General features: G+C 45.2%; 1 protein-coding gene across 8 annotated transcripts in view; it reads left to right on the top strand.

Annotated features, from left to right (window-relative positions):
* Positions 1–14,593, top strand: part of SIPA1L1 (signal induced proliferation associated 1 like 1) — a 366,852-nt gene extending 352,259 nt beyond the window's left edge. For 7 of the 8 annotated variants that reach the window (XM_043920090.1, XM_043920094.1, XM_043920089.1 and 4 more), the window contains 5 exons: positions 3,242–3,488; positions 6,690–6,836; positions 8,196–8,310; positions 11,359–11,443; positions 12,608–14,593. In XM_043920090.1, the coding sequence (XP_043776025.1) occupies positions 3,242–3,488; positions 6,690–6,836; positions 8,196–8,310; positions 11,359–11,443; positions 12,608–12,751 (738 nt within the window). In that variant the 3' untranslated portion in view covers positions 12,752–14,593. The remainder of the gene's footprint in view (positions 1–3,241; positions 3,489–6,689; positions 6,837–8,195; positions 8,311–11,358; positions 11,444–12,607) is intronic. The other variant, XM_043920096.1, reaches the window with a different exon arrangement.
* The last annotated feature ends 873 nt before the right edge of the window (positions 14,594–15,466 follow it).

Here is a 15,466-nt window from a genome sequence, read left to right as displayed (position 1 = left end):
AATGTCTGTCTTGCCCTTATTCCAGGTCTTGGCTTTTATTTCCAAAGTGAATTACTTTAACATTCCTATTTGAAACAGGAATGCACATGCTTTATGTGTTGACTATATTGCCATGAGACCCTCTGCAAAGAAAGTGCTTCTGCTGGTTGAACTATTATGGGGAAAAGGCTGGGAGCAGGAGCTGGAAAAGTGCTCTGTTTTCTCTCTTGTGTCATCCTTTTTCATTTGGCTTCAGATGAGTTCAGCTAAGTAGCTCTGTGTGTCTTCTGAGACTCATCTGAGTGACCGTGCCTCTGCTGTGTCAGTGAGGCCAGTGCGCCCTTGCGAGGTCTCCCCCGCCACGCCTGGCTCAGGGCTCCAAGCCACCGCGTCAGGCTTCAGGGTACAAGGAGTAGCCTGCTCTGGGCAGTGACCCTGGGAACGCACTCACGCCACATTGGCAAGGGCTACTTGTGAGCCACCATGAATGTCAAATGACAGGTTGTTCCCAGGCTCATCTGCCAGCAGAGGGAGACGACCGTTGCAGGACGTGGCCACACTCTGCTGGGCAGGCTGCAGCTGGGGGGTGGGCGTCTGGGAACCTCCAGGCAGCTGCTGTGAAACTCGTGTCTCAAGGGAGATGGCAGAGCTGTAGCATTCTGAGAAACCTCATTGGCAGGCAGAGCTGGGATCACCGTATTCTCCCCGAGGGCTGAAGCAGTCCCGCAAGCGAACAGAACAGTAGTGCAAACCCAGAGCCCTGCTCTCCAGCCAGCACTCTCAGATACAGACCAAAGGAGAGGTGACACGCAGGGACCTAGTGTTTAGGAAGAGATGGTACTTTGGTTTATCCCAAGTGCAAGAGTGCCCCATTTCACCGAGAGCCGGGGCGCATGAAAAGAGTGAGGAGAGGAAGGAGATGGACCCTGAAGCAGGAGGCCACCTCTAGTCCTGGCTCGATCGGACTCAGTCAGTGGTGTCCAAATGATTTTAAAGTTTAAGAATCTTTTTGTTTCCTACTAACAGTTACACACAGAAGCCCAGCACATAGAACTGAGATGGCAGAACTTCTCCGATAGGAAGGGTGGGGTGTCTTGGACTCCTGGGTCCCCCATGAACACCTCGTTTCCCCAGGCAGTGATTCCGGGAGGAACCCTTAGGGCTCCTTGGAACAGAGTTGAAATCCCCCTTCCTAGATGCTCTCTAAAATCCTTTCTGAGTCTGCCACCCGCTGCGTTTTGGTTCTTTCCTGGGGGCTGGCAGCATGGGGCAGCACCACTCAGCGATCTCAGTATGACCTCCAGGGAAGGCAGAGGGTGCCCTAGGGAACTGGGTAGGTGCACACACCTTTAAGGCTAGAATTGAAGGGGACTGAGGGTGGGAGCCATTGCATATGCTTGGACCAGACTAGTCCTGCTATTTTTTAATAGATAGAAAGCATCTAGGCAGACCGCTTCCTTCCCTCTCCTCCCTTAGTGCAAGCTGTTATAACTTAATAAATCATGCTGTCCAAAGGATCTCTTCAAGTAGCTGCTTAGCTTGAAGTATATTAACATTTCTCAAAGAGGCTGAAATTAGAACTGGTGAAAATTCTCTCCTCTATAAATTTATCAGGGTGGGGATATTCACTGGAAAAGGAAATCCCTTGGCCAAATCCAAAGGTGCCAAAAAAGATGGAGAGCAGTTTTTTAATAGATCTGAGATCTGAGCTGGTAGGCAGGAGCTTTATGTGACAGTTCTGGAACCTTGGGCAGGTGGAGCGAGATGGTCTGCTTTCTCTTTTAATTTACAATTGGCAAGCTATTTAACCTCTCTAACGCCCACTCTTGTGGGTGAAGTGAGAAAGGAAATCATCATTTCCATACCAAGTCCCTGCCCTCTTAAAGACCCACATAGCATTTATCACAGCAGCTTAGTTTTCAAGGTAAGCACATATGTACTTTGGGTTTAACTCATCATGAATTTTAAAAAGTGAACACAGTCGGCTACACTTGGAGCTCATTGACAATGCATTTGATTAATAATTTTTTCATATGGATGTTGCAGCTATGCCTGCCACATTGTGGACAGCTTTGACTTGATCAGCCCTTGGCTTGGTGGATGGAAGTGTGTTAGACCCCAGAGCCCATTGAATGAGTCTCAGCCTCCTAGATGGAGCCGTTGCCGTGTCATTCTCTCTCTGTCCCTTCAAAGCGGCATGGAAAGTTTCACGGTGGCTTCCTGCCAGCAGTGACTCAACCCTCCTACTCACATCCTCACCTGTTCCCCACATTGTTCTCCCTGCCAAGGTGAACAGTCAACTAAGAGGAACTGAATAAGGATAACTCCGTTAACAGACCACATACTCTGTTGGCTTGCAGGATACTGGATATTTCAACATCGTTAACATGTCTGTTTTTTCCTTCATGAATGGGTTTCTCAGAAGCTTGCTGTTTGCACAAAAATCTCAAATAAAAGTCAAATCTGGTCACTAAGGCAAAAGACATTAACAAGAGATACAGCCATCCGGAGCTTTTGTCATTTTTATATAACTGTGTGTATCCTTGTCTTTTATAAAGATAACTTCCCTATTTTTATTTCACCAATAGAAATCCATCTCAAAAAATAATCTCCCGAGCTCATTTAAAATAATATTAGTCGTTCGAGCTTTCAAGAGTCACCTATTATTTGAGTGACTGTGTTGTGAAGATCAAAGGCTCTTGTTGCCTGGCAAACACGTGTCACTTGACAAGCTTCTGAGGATACCTTCCGGCATCATGGCTGTTCCCTTGGGGACCATAACATAATTTTGGAGCACCATTGATGCATGCCGTTGTGACCAGTCCAGCATTTCTTGGAATCCTCAGAATAATCCTGAGTGCTTTTGTGCCCCCATTTCATAGATGAAGAATTGGGTTCCGAGCGATAACATGATTTGGTCAGTGACACGGGATTCAAATAAAACCCGTATTTATCTGTTCTTAAAGTCTTGCTGTAACCATGGCACACTAGTGATGAAACCGCTTCATCCTACATCTGAATCTTGTACTGAGCACCCTTTGACCGCAGCCGGCATGCTGGGCGGTGAGGCTGTGACGACCAGGAACTCTGCTCTGCCCTTGGGGATATAGAGATGGTGGACCCTGAGGCCTCCTTTCTGGGCTCCAGGATTTGAAGGGTTGTGTCTATGAGAGTGATTTTGTTAACCTACCCATCCCGCACCCCAGGTCGTGGGTGTGTGACCCAGAAAATTGATTTCTGCTGTCCTGATGCTGTTTTTCAGTTCCACGCACTCTCCTCTCCTCAGTCCCCCTTTCCCACCACCCCCACGTCAAGGCGGGCCTTGCACAGAACGCTGTCCGACGAGAGTATCTACAGCGGCCAGAGGGAGCACTTTTTCACCTCGAGGGCTTCACTTCTGGACCAAGCCCTGCCCAACGACGTCCTCTTCAGTAGCACGTACCCTTCTCTCCCCACATCTCTTCCTTTGCGGAGGCCTTCATACACCTTGGGAATGAAGTCCTTGCATGGTAAGCCTATCTCTAGCTGCAGCTAACAGCCCTGCTGATGATGACCCGTGTCCCCCAAAACACCTGCCATTCAGTTTGCTCAAGGATGCTAATTAGAGGAAGTCCTGCTTGCTTGCTCAGATTATCTGGGCTCCCTACCCTGCCATTCAGCCTCTCACCTAGAATCCCAGCCACAGGGTATGAACCCTGGGCCTCACCACACCACAAGACTCCTCTTGGATTAGTTTCAGGTGTCCCACACAATGATTTGATATTTGTATATATTGTGAAATGATCACAAGATTAACATCTGCCACCATACATAGTTTAAAAGTGTTTTTAAACTAGAAGTTTTAAAAGTTTTTAAAAAGTTTTAAAAATTTAACAGTTTAAAAAGTTTCAAAAGTTTCTTTCTGATGAAAACTTTTAAAATTTACTTTTCTAGTAGCTTTTAAATATGCAATACAGTTATTAGCAGTAGTCACCGTGCTACAGATTATATCCCCATGAATTCCTTATTTTATCACTGGAAAGCTGTACTTTTGACTCCCTCCAGCAATTTCTAATACCCCCACCCCTACTTCTGGCAACCACCAATCTATTCTGTGACTATGAGCTCACATTTTTTTAGATTCCACACCTAACCACACATAAGTGAGATGGATCATACAGTATTTATCTTTCTCTGACTTTTCATTGGCACAGTGCCCTCAATGTTCATCCATGTTATTGCAGATGACAAAATTTCATTTTTTAAAAAATTTATTGGCGTATAGTTGATTTACAACATTGTGTTAATTTCTGCTACATAGCAAAGTGATTCTGTTTTATATATATATGTTCTTAAATTCCATTATGGTTTATCACAGAATATAGAAGATAGTCCCTATTCTATACAGTGGGACCTTGTTTGTGTCTGTTCTATGTGTAACAGTTTGCACTGGAGCAGTATTTTAAATCTCCTGCCTTCCTGGTTAGCTTTCTCCCTGCATCATCCCTGCACCCCTAACCCACGTCCATGACTGTTCCTCTTCATCTCGGTCCTGTTCCCCACACGGTCCCCTTCTCCAGGGCAGACATCACTTAAGGGTTACACCAGCTTCTGTCTCCTCCCTCTTGATAGGAGGTCCACCTACAGCATGAACCTGGTTTCTCTTTGCTCTAAAAGGCCACCTGCAATGAACCAAGGTAGACACGTGAACTGACCACTTTTACCATCTGGACACTAGGAAGCGCCTCCGTGTGGTGACCTAAATAGTAACCTTATTTTCTCCCCTTCTCTCCTTACGTTGGGACCACTCTCCCCGCACTCCATTCCTCATACAACTTCCTGCCTACGTCAAATGCTTCTTTCACTTCATTTTTTTTTTTAAACCTTTATAGTGATAAAATTAAGCCCTCTGGGAAGTTTTTATCTGCATGCATCATGTCACAGGAGGCCCTGTCCTCTAGAAGCTCTCATGCTAAGAGGACAGCCTGGACACCTGCCTCCCACCCATCCTTACTGTCCCGGGGTTGAAGGCTGGCACTGAGGGAGGGGAGGGGCAGCCCACCCTCCGCGGCCCCTTCCGCCACCTCCTCTTGCTTTCCTGACAGTTAGGCAGCAGCCTCAGTGATGCCATGCCCTAATCTGAGCGATCCTTGATGGGCTGCCGTCCTTGACGTCATGGGTGTGACCACCACTGAGATGCATTTGGGGAATGAGAAACTGCTTTTTTTTCCAGATGGAAATTTAGGACCCAGAGATAAAAAAAGCAGAAGGATTGTGTATGACATAACAAAACTGTCTATTCCAAAGAATCTGAAAATGTGTGTGTGTGTGTGTATATATATAGAATCACTTTGCTGCACATCAGAAACCAACGCAACATTGTATATCAACTTTACTTCAATATTTTTTTAATTAAAAAATTATTCCAGCTTTACCCTTGGTGGGAGCAAGTTTAAATAGAACTGAGCCTTTAATATCAGGCAGTAGTTGTTGATTTCGATTTTCTCATCATTTTGGTCATTTTAAGCACATTAATAACTAGCAGCTGCTCTGCAGAGCAGTCCTCTATGTAATTTGCAAGGGAAAGCAAGCACTAAATATACTCCGGTTTATAGACTATCATGATTGGCAAAACTTTTTAACTCCTTGTAAACAGTTACTTCCAGAGTCGCTTACAGATTTTAACTGAGAGCCTCGCTTTTGGCTCCGTGTCTGAGTGGATTTCAGTGTCACGGTCATGTGTGAGGCGGCCCTTCCCATGGAGGCGCCCGCTCTGCCCTCACAGCTTCTGCCCCATTGAGAGCATCTGCATTGCCCGAGCTCTGTGCCCGTCTCCTCCACCTGTCTGAACCTGAAGAGTGGCAGTGGGCCCTCCACTGCACGGAGGGGCTCATTGCACGCGTTCTGCCCACCCCCAGGCTAAGCAGAGACTGGGTGTTACTATAGGTTAATATTTGTGTTTTTAAAAATTGCCACCTTAGAAGGGGTTTGGGATGTTGGACTGCTGTAAATTGAAAACCGATGCCAAGAGTTGCTTAGCATGTCCTTGGGAAAGAAGGATGCCAACACCAGTGAACCAGCGTGAACTCCACTGAGCGACCCAGCACCCTCTCTCAGGCACTCTCATTTGATTCTCACACTGCCCTGGATACGTCCAACTGCAGACACCAGTGGACCGTCCCTGGGACACAAGGCAGACACGAGCCAGGGATATGCCTGTCCCTCAGCAGTCCCAGGGACGCAGAGAGTCCACATGGAGGGGGTCAGATCCCAGGTTCCAAGGCAGATAAAAATTGGCTTTACGGTCCCCTCAGACATGCATCACCACGCCTCCCTGGTCTGGCTGCAAAATCCAACACTCTGATGAAGTAGGTCCCTTCACCCCAGCCTGAATCCGTTGACTCTGGGAGGAAAAGTGAGGTGCTGAAGCTGCCCTGGGTCTCTGTTAGACAAGCAGCTCCTGTAAAAGCAGACACATCGCCTCAGTGCAGAACTAACTTTTCCCAGACCCACGCCATTAGAAATGGGCCACTGGGAGGTTACACAAAGGGGAATTAAGATTGGAGGAAGTCAGTTCTGCTCAGCTTCAGAGTGACCGCTAATGGTCTGTTAGACTAGAAACTGATTCCAGGTAACAAATGGCTTATCTGCTATGGTCGCAGAAAATGGGTAAAACTTTGAGTGGGTCTCCAGTGGGCCTGAAGCCTCTTATCCCTCATCCCTTCCTGCAGGAGAGTTCTCGGCCTCGGACAGCTCCCTCACCGACGTCCAGGAGACCCGCAGGCCGCCCATGCCCGACCCCGGCCTGATGCCCCTGCCCGACGCTGCTGCGGACTTGGATTGGTCCAACCTGGTGGACGCCGCCAAGGCCTACGAGGGTGAGTCGCAGACGATCCCGGCTGGGCCACGTGTGGGTCGTGAGCAGTATCAGTGCTCAGGACTCGCTGACAACACATGTGTTTCAGCACAGCCAGAAAGCAGTTGAGCTCGCGGTTCTCAAACACTCAGGGCCCACACTGTTGATTTTAACCAGGTGGAATCCAGAGTTTCCTCTAAGTGGGAATTCGTAACACAGATGCCTCACCTCCCCAGATCTGGGAAGGGCAGAGCTCAGCAGCATCCCAGCTGTCACTTAACTGAAAATAGCACATGTCCAGGAAGCATTTTTCATCACATCGTGAAGACATCATTGCTCAACGCACAGTTGGATCTCTTAGGATGCTTGTCCCGGCCCCGGCCCGTCTGCCCTTCTCACTCATCTTTCAAGGGAGTGATGGCATGTGTACTTCCCACCTGCTTCATCCCTACATCAGCCCACTGGCTGTGTGCTTGCGTTAAGCCAGTGGCCCTTAAATGCAGGCCCTTATTAAACAAGTGCTGGCCTGATCCGCTGAAATAGAAAAAACTCGCAGTAATGCTGTCTGTGTTGACAAAGATCATTGTTGTTAGTTTCTCAGTCATGTCCAGCTCTTTGTGACCCCCCATGGACTGCAGCCCACCAGGCTCCCTGTCTATGGGACTTTTCCAGGCAAGACTACTGGAGTGGGCTGCCATGCCCTCCTCCAAGGGCTCTTCCTGACCCAGGGATCGAACGCAGGTCTCTTAGGTCTCCTGCATTGGCAGGCAAGTTCCTTACCACTTGCGCCACCTGGGAAACCCAGTATAACAATCTCTAGGCCCATCCATGTTACTGCAAAGAGTTTTGGTTTTTTAATGAGAGATTCTTTTAAAACTTGATTTTGTTTCTTGGCTCAGGCTTAAAGTGAGTGTTTTTTGAAACAGAGGTGGTGTGAACCTAAGCTAAAGCCCACCAAGGTGGCCAGAAGTCTTTGGAAAACATACTTCAAGAAGCCTCAAGAAGCTTAGTACTATACTAGCTCTTTAATATATTTTGTGTTGTCACCGAGTGGAAAGCATTGGTCTGCAAATTTAGCACAAGGCCTGTTTCCAGGGAAACAATAGAATGCAACTTTTATAAGCAAGGGAAAAGCTAGAAATTAAGTCACAGCAAGTATTTTTAAAAGAGAAATCATAATGTTACTATCCTCTTCCAGCTAAAACAGTAAAAAAAAAAAAAAAAAAAAAAAAATGTCCTACAAGGGAAAAATAAAAGTTTCCAATGCATTCTTGCCCTGTGATTAGGTTTGACTGTGCATGTCGGTCATTTCTTGACTTTTGATAGAGAGGACCCAGGATGTGGTTCCACAGTGCTGAATGGTTTCTCCTCTCCTTTCTAGTCCAGAGAGCCTCGTTCTTTGCTGCTAGTGATGAAAACCATCGGCCTCTGAGCGCTGCATCCAACAGTGACCAGCTTGAGGACCAGGCCCTTGTCCAGATGAAGTCATATAGCAGGTTAGTCACCCGGTGGTGAGGGTATCACTCTACACCGTGTATCACCTCCGCTAGTGACGGAGAGCAGGTGTGGGGAAGGGGCGGTGGAGGTCACACGGATTAGCTGAGTGAAGCTCATCACTGCAGTGCCAGACATTTCACTTTTTAGTCAGAATGCTTTGTAACCAAATACTCTAAACACCCTTAAACTGTTCTTGATGCCTTAAAGTCATCATTATGAATATTTATTATTTAATGCCATAATACATTTATGCCCTCAGGGTTTATTAAGTAAGAGAAATCATTTGTGCTAAATATCCTTGGGCTCCTATGCATTTAAGTCTTTGAGTCTCTCCATTTTGAAGCTGTCAGTAGGTCATGCTTATAAATGAGCCTGCATCTTGGCGACTCCCAACGTTCTGCTTTAGACCTATGCTAGAAGTGGGTCACCAGGATCAGTAAGATTTACGTAAAATAAGTAAGAAAAGCCATAGCTGAAATAATATGGACTCTGGCTTCTCCTAACTATGTAGAGGCTGACTTTTTCATTTTCCCGTCAGTTTTCAAATGGTGAGGCTGTTGGATAAATGTGTGATGTTTCTATATATAAAAGCATCCCAACAGTCATAGTAAGCCTCCCCTTGATGCAGAATGATTTCATCAGTTTGCAATCTCTTAAAACCTTTGGAGGATGATTAGGAATCCAGGTGTGGGCTTCCCAGGTGGCTCAGTGGTAAAGATTTCGTCTGACAAGCAGGAGACACGGGTTCTATCCCTGGGTTGGGAAGATCCCCTGAAGGAAGAAATGGCAGCCCACTCCAGTACTCTTGCCTGGGAAATCCCAGGGACAGAGGAGCCTGGTGGCTACAGTTCTTTGTGTCACAAAGAGTCAGACACAACTTGGTGACTAAACAGTAAGAATCCAGGTATCTATAAAACTTGGTCAGAAACAGCCAGTAACAGGAAGAGTGAGGTTGGCATAGATTGCACAAATATCCTGGAGACTTGTGCCTGAAGACTTCTTAAGCAAGTCTGTAAGGAAACCCTCTTCACAGAGAAAGTGTCATAATGGATCTTTTGTTGTGAGTGTAACAGACAGATGCTGCATTTATCCTGTTGTTGGGACAGTTAGGGAGGTAAAATGGTGGTTAGTTTGGCTGTTGAGAACTTTTTTAAAAAATGTACAGCGTCGAGAGGAGAGCCCCAAATGTCCCCTAGGATGAAGAGAAGTCTAAGTGAGCAAAGACTGTTCTCGTGAGAAAGGGTTATTAAACAGTTCTTAAATCTTTGTGGGATCTATAGACGCCTAAGATGAGGGTGACGATTGGGTGTTTGTTCAGTGTGGATGAGCAGATGCAAATGGAGTTAAATGTTTTTAAGGATGATTAGTTCTGTGTCTGTGACTGTACTGATCTTTGCAAACCTTCAGAAGTCAAGATAGGCTACTGAGAGCTACTGACAACCTACCGTGGCTGTATCAGCCCTGCCAAGACGGGGACAGTGGACTGAACGGCTTGTGAAGGACAGCCATGCCCCCAACCTCATAGTTTTCTGTTCGGAACCACTCCTAACTATCACATCTTTAGCCTTCAACACATCCAAACCTGACCGGCTTTTGAGGTTGTGGATTGCAGCTGACCACTTCCCTTTTAAAATCCATTTACTGTCAGCTTTTAATTGGTCATCCTGCCTTAGAAGTTGGGAGGTCATTATCATTCCATTTTATTCACAGCTTTGTGACATCCGTGCTGAGCCTGCTGATCTAGAATAAGCAGAAGACATGGACACAGCTTATTTTAGGTCAGGGAATTCTAACTTGAACTTTTGATTTTTAAAGTAAATTTACTTTAAATAAGCTCTGTCCATGTCTTCTGCTAATTCTAGATCTACAACAGGCGCATGGTGGCATGGAATGTTTTTGGTGTTAAAAAAAACTTTTTTTAATTAAAAAACAAAAAGTACCTTTTATTTCATGATGCCAGGAGTTCAGTCATCACGTCTTCCCTCTTTGACCTCTGGAAAGAGTCATCTGCATGTTGTCTCCATGGGAGCCTTCAGATTCTTGGTTGTAGGAGACTGAGGTGGTGTTTCTGGCTAGAATTCACCCAGAAACTTTCAGAGGCTTGAATTCAAGTAGAGAAGAGTCAGTGAAGAAGAGTCGATAGGTCTCTGGCCCTTGCCCAGCTGTGTGGTCTGTCCAGCCAGTTACACATGTTTCTTTTCCTCTAGCCTCCTCTCCTTTTGGTGCTCAAATGGCGTGGCATTTTTAGCACTAAAATGAAATGGGGGGAAATTGTGAGCTTTAAGAGTTTGCTGATCATAATAGTGAAGAGCTTAAGACATTAGTAGTAAAGAATTCGCCTGCCAGTGCAGGAGACCCAGGTTCGATCCCTGGGTGGGGCAAATCCCCTGGAGGAGGGAATGGCAACCCACACTAGTATTCTTGCCTGGGAAAATCCTATGAACAGAGGAGCCTGGCGGGCTACAGTCCATGGAATTGCAGAGTGGACACAACTGATCAGTTGAGCACACACACATATGACAAACTTCTGAAAGATGTAGTCTTATTTTTTTAAATATTTAAAGATATTTACTCTTAAGAGATGGACGCAATAACATAGCTGCCGCTGGGTTGAGTGGCCCCAAGATAGGGCCTGTACTGACCCTGCTCCACCCAACAGGTACACACGGAGAAATGACTCTCTTCTTAAAGCCACTAAAGAGAGATTCATTTCACTGTTTGACAGCTGTATCTGCCAGAAAGCCCCTCTTATGCTGCCAAAGAGACCATTTTCACTTATTGTCCCATATTCTTTTTGTCACAGAGATCCAGAATCTTTAAGGAAGCTATTGATTGGCTATAGTTCACGCCTATGTTACCTTTTGTTAAAACTGCCGTTTCTTTTTAAAAATGAAAATGTACATTGTGTCACCATACTGAGTAATTTGACGTTGAAAACCGTTTTATAAATACAGCCAACTCCTTTAAAAAAGAAAAGAAAAGAACCACCAAACAAACCCAGCCATGGAGAACTCCTGCCTACATGGTCTTTTGTCTCTTGTTCCCAGCAGTAAAGATTCCTCTCCCACTCTGGCTTCTAAAGTGGACCAGCTGGAAGGTATGCTGAAGATGCTTCGAGAAGACCTGAAGAAGGTAAACATATTCTCCAAGCAGGTTATCCTGTCCACGCAAGCTGCCTTGAACTGAGAGAGCCCTTTGTCAACAGTCTCAGGGGAATAAGTTGTGGGCGTTCTCCCTGCTGTCTCAATACACACGTTTTAGGGGTCTGCTTGGAGCTTGGTTCCCACTGACACGCATAGTGCAAGAAGGCTTTCATTGTCATGTGTATACAGAAAGAGCATTCCCTATTTTGTAAAATGCCTTTAAACCTCAGCCAGCTCGCTCTGGGCCCTATCCCAGTCTCCTCACCCCAGATCCACAACCCAGATGCACACACACATCCTCAGTGTTATTCAGGCTCTTGCACCAGATGAACCAGTTGCTGTTAGTTTCTTGAGTGACTTTATATTATTAAGACAGCAGCCCCTAGGATCAATCACCTACAATGTAAGACAGCCCTTACAACTTAACAGACATTAAACTATGCACTCATGTATTTACATTCCAAAATAAACCTGTACTACTGTCTCTGGAACTCCTGTTCGCTGGGAGAGGACATCTTAACATATTATTGACCAGAGATGTGTCAGTATCTTTTAGAGTGATATAGTTAACATCACCGTATACAAGTTATGATTGTCATTATCATTCACATTTTGCTCCAGCTTTGTGTATATTATAAATGCAAGTTTATTTCCATAAAATTTTTAAAAATGATGCACTGCGAAATTGAGTGAGGAAGAATTTTTCAGTGAATTTTATGCCGATACTTTCTGATTGTCCTAGCAACGTATATGCTAGGGTCTCAGAAGATAATAGTTCTTCAAAATATAGTTCTGATTCAGACGATGTGCCTATTAGACCAGCAAAAAGACAAAAAATCTTAGTGATTGATTCTGATATTGAACATGAAAATGAAAATGCCGGAGAAGACTTTACAGGTGTGTCAGGTGTAACTATTGAATGTAATAACCTGCAGAATGTCAGTGAAATAATTTTGGGCCGGCCAAAATAAAAACTGCCAGCCATAGGCTTTAGTTCCTGCAGAAATCCGCCAGTCAATAATTAAGATCCAACGCCAGGCCCCGTGACAGCTGTTTAGTGGAGTGAAGGGTGCACACAGATCCGCAGCCACGCCTAGCGGCTGGGCAGAGCGGGACCCCCCTCTTAGCTCTCCTGCTCTGCTCACCCTCCCAGGAAAAAGAAGACAAAGCTCACCTTCAGGCAGAGGTTCAGCACTTGCGGGAGGACAACCTGAGGCTGCAGGAGGAGTCCCAGAATGCCTCCGACAAGCTGAAGAAGTTCACGGAGTGGGTCTTCAACACCATCGACATGAGCTAGGCCAGAAGAGGCGGCCTCGGGGTTTCCTTCCCCTTAGTCCCGCCGTTGGAGGCATCCTCTGAGCTCCCGCCCCAGCTTCTGACTTTGCCCCCTTTTGGGGAGTGCACAACCTGACAATTGCAGATCAACAATCATTATCTGCCTTTTGTAGAAAAGAAAATGAAAAAGGTGAATAAAAATTTTAAAAAGGTAAAATAAAAGTTTAACTGCTAAAATGTGAATGTCTTTATTTTTTTGCACAATATCTTTATCTGTTATGTATTTAAAAAGAAGCTGGGCCTAGGACCCTCCCCGCGCCCCCCACCCCCGGCCCATCTGCCTCCATTTCCATCAGCTCTTTCTTATATGTTTCAGGTAACCCAAGCTTTCCTTTGTTATCCTGACAAATGTCATTGTTCCTAGGAAAATAAAGTTTTTAAAAACTGCTTATTTGGGGAGGGGGATTTCCTTACCGTTATTCCTAAAAATGCTCGGGGAGGGAGGTGCTTTCAGAAAATGCCTGCCTCCCTCAAATGGCTTGTGCATGAGCTAGTGATGTCTGTCCCTGTCTTACAGAGATCAGCAGGATTGGGGTTACTTAACCAATCAGTGAACCAGAGATAGAGCCTGCGGGCCACGCCCCTTTTCCATCTTGCATTATGACATCACTACTTCCTCCTACCTTTCCCTGGGAAATGCTGTGTGCTCCTCTGAGCCGGAGCCCTTTGTTTGGCTTAAGTGAGTCCCTCTGTATTGGAATCAGCCTTTCTGTCGCTTCCTGGGTCCAAACAGTAATTGGTTTCAGAATTCCTCCAAACTAAAAAAATCTTAAGATTTGTATGCATTTTGGTCAAAAGGATAGTTTTTGTTTGAGATTTTTAAAGTTACCAATGTGGCAAAATTGTATTTTTAGCCCATTCAAAATGATCTTACGATGAATTAGTAAATCCTTCTCTCCAAAGCAAGACTTTACCACTATTTGTGTCTAGGAAAAAACTGAATGTTGAATTGTGAACTTTAATACTTACTTGTTAGGAGCAATGACTGTGGTGATGGAATGGCCTTTTGAGACCTGCATGTCCCAGTGTACTTCTGCCCAGCATTTCCTGCATCCTTGTGTGGCCAGCTACAGGATCCTGCTGCAGAAATGATTAATGTGCTACTTTTCTTGTCTAGTGATGCAGCTGCTTTGGGCCCCTGGCCATTGTTCCAAGGCTCTTGGTCCTGCACAGAACAGAGACACTGGGTCACTAGTGTTGAGAGGCCCCGGGGAGCCCCTGGTGGCCTTGTTTCTTGCCTTCACAGTTGTCACCAAATTGTCACCTGCGCCCTTCAGTGGCGCCTCTGGTCCAAGGGAATGTTCAGCAATCCAGCGGTATCTGCTCGGAAGTTCCCTGCCCCAGATAATCTCCACCCATTCCCTCCATCCCTGAAAAAAAATGGGGTGGAGTTCCCCTCTTCTCCCCCAACCCGCATCACCAGACTTATGCTACAATTTCATTCATAATTGTGACTTCTTCATGGGGTTTTTTTCTTTCTGGTGACATTTCTCTCATGGAAATAGGAAGATTTCGGAGTGCTTTGTAAAGATCTCAATTGTCTGTCTCTTTCTCTCTTTGACTTGTATGAAGGAGATTGTACATTGCCTGATATCTCTTTGTAAATGAGAAATAGCACTAACATCCAAGCATTCTGAAGTCTTGCTTATCCTTCTGAGTTTAGTTTTTATTTTGTCTCACATTTTGTTTGGGGACTTGGGGCAAGCTATTTATTAGAGTTTTGCAACAGAGTTCTTGTTTGAAGCCTTTAAAGACTACTTGTAAAATTCAAATAATAAAATTCATTTTAAATGCTCTTTTAAAATGCTTTGGTATTATTGCTTGAGGTATTCTTATTTGAAAGACCACCCAGTATATCTCACCCTCCTCGTATCTTTATTTTTCCATCGCACTCCATATCACCCAAGATAATTCTTGAAAGTTTGTCCCTTTTAGAATTTTAAGTTTTCTTTACTCTCTATTCACATATCCATAGAGAGTTCTGATTTGCCTCTTCTGCTTATGATTTAATATTTGCAGAGCACTTTATAATTAGTTCCCTCTTCATTATCCATATGTGGATTTTTCCATACCAACACTGTCATTCCCCGAGACCAACGCATTTTTGGACTTGTCTACTGCATCTCCCAGCTCTCAATGTTAGATGTTACATGCTCAGGGAATATGAATGCCTGCTAATACTAGACTGTGCAAAATATAATTAGGAAAGTGAATCTACTGAGAAAATCATAATGCATTCCAAAGCCAAATGGAACCAAATTTTTAAAATCTGCCACGCCACTGTTCCTCTCCAGTGGTGCAGCTAATTGACAGCAGACAGAGCTTCTTCCTTTTTTTTGGTTCGACAGTTCTACAAACTCTAGAATTACGAGACAGGCTAAGACTGGATGCCACAGGATACCCTAATTAGCAAGTGAAAAGTAGGGGGGGTTTTTTGTTTGTTTTGTTTTGTTTTACCTGGCTTAGAGGGTTTACCCGTTGTTTCTGAAGGGTTGGGTGTGGCTTGCCGGTTTCTGGGAGAAAGCGCCATCGACCTACATTGATGGAGGATCCTCATCCGTGAGCTGACTGGAGGAGCCTGTTGGTTGTGCTCTTGAATCTGCTGCAGGTGGTAAACAGATTGGGTTGGGTTGGATTACTAACTCTGTAGATGGAGATATAAATGGTAACACAAGAG

The sequence above is a fragment of the Cervus elaphus genome, chromosome 12 (genome assembly GCF_910594005.1).
Source record: "Cervus elaphus chromosome 12, mCerEla1.1, whole genome shotgun sequence".
Taxonomy (NCBI): domain Eukaryota; kingdom Metazoa; phylum Chordata; class Mammalia; order Artiodactyla; family Cervidae; genus Cervus; species Cervus elaphus.
The sequence above is the reverse complement of the archived record's forward strand: the minus strand, read 5'-3'. Positions and strand labels throughout refer to the sequence as shown.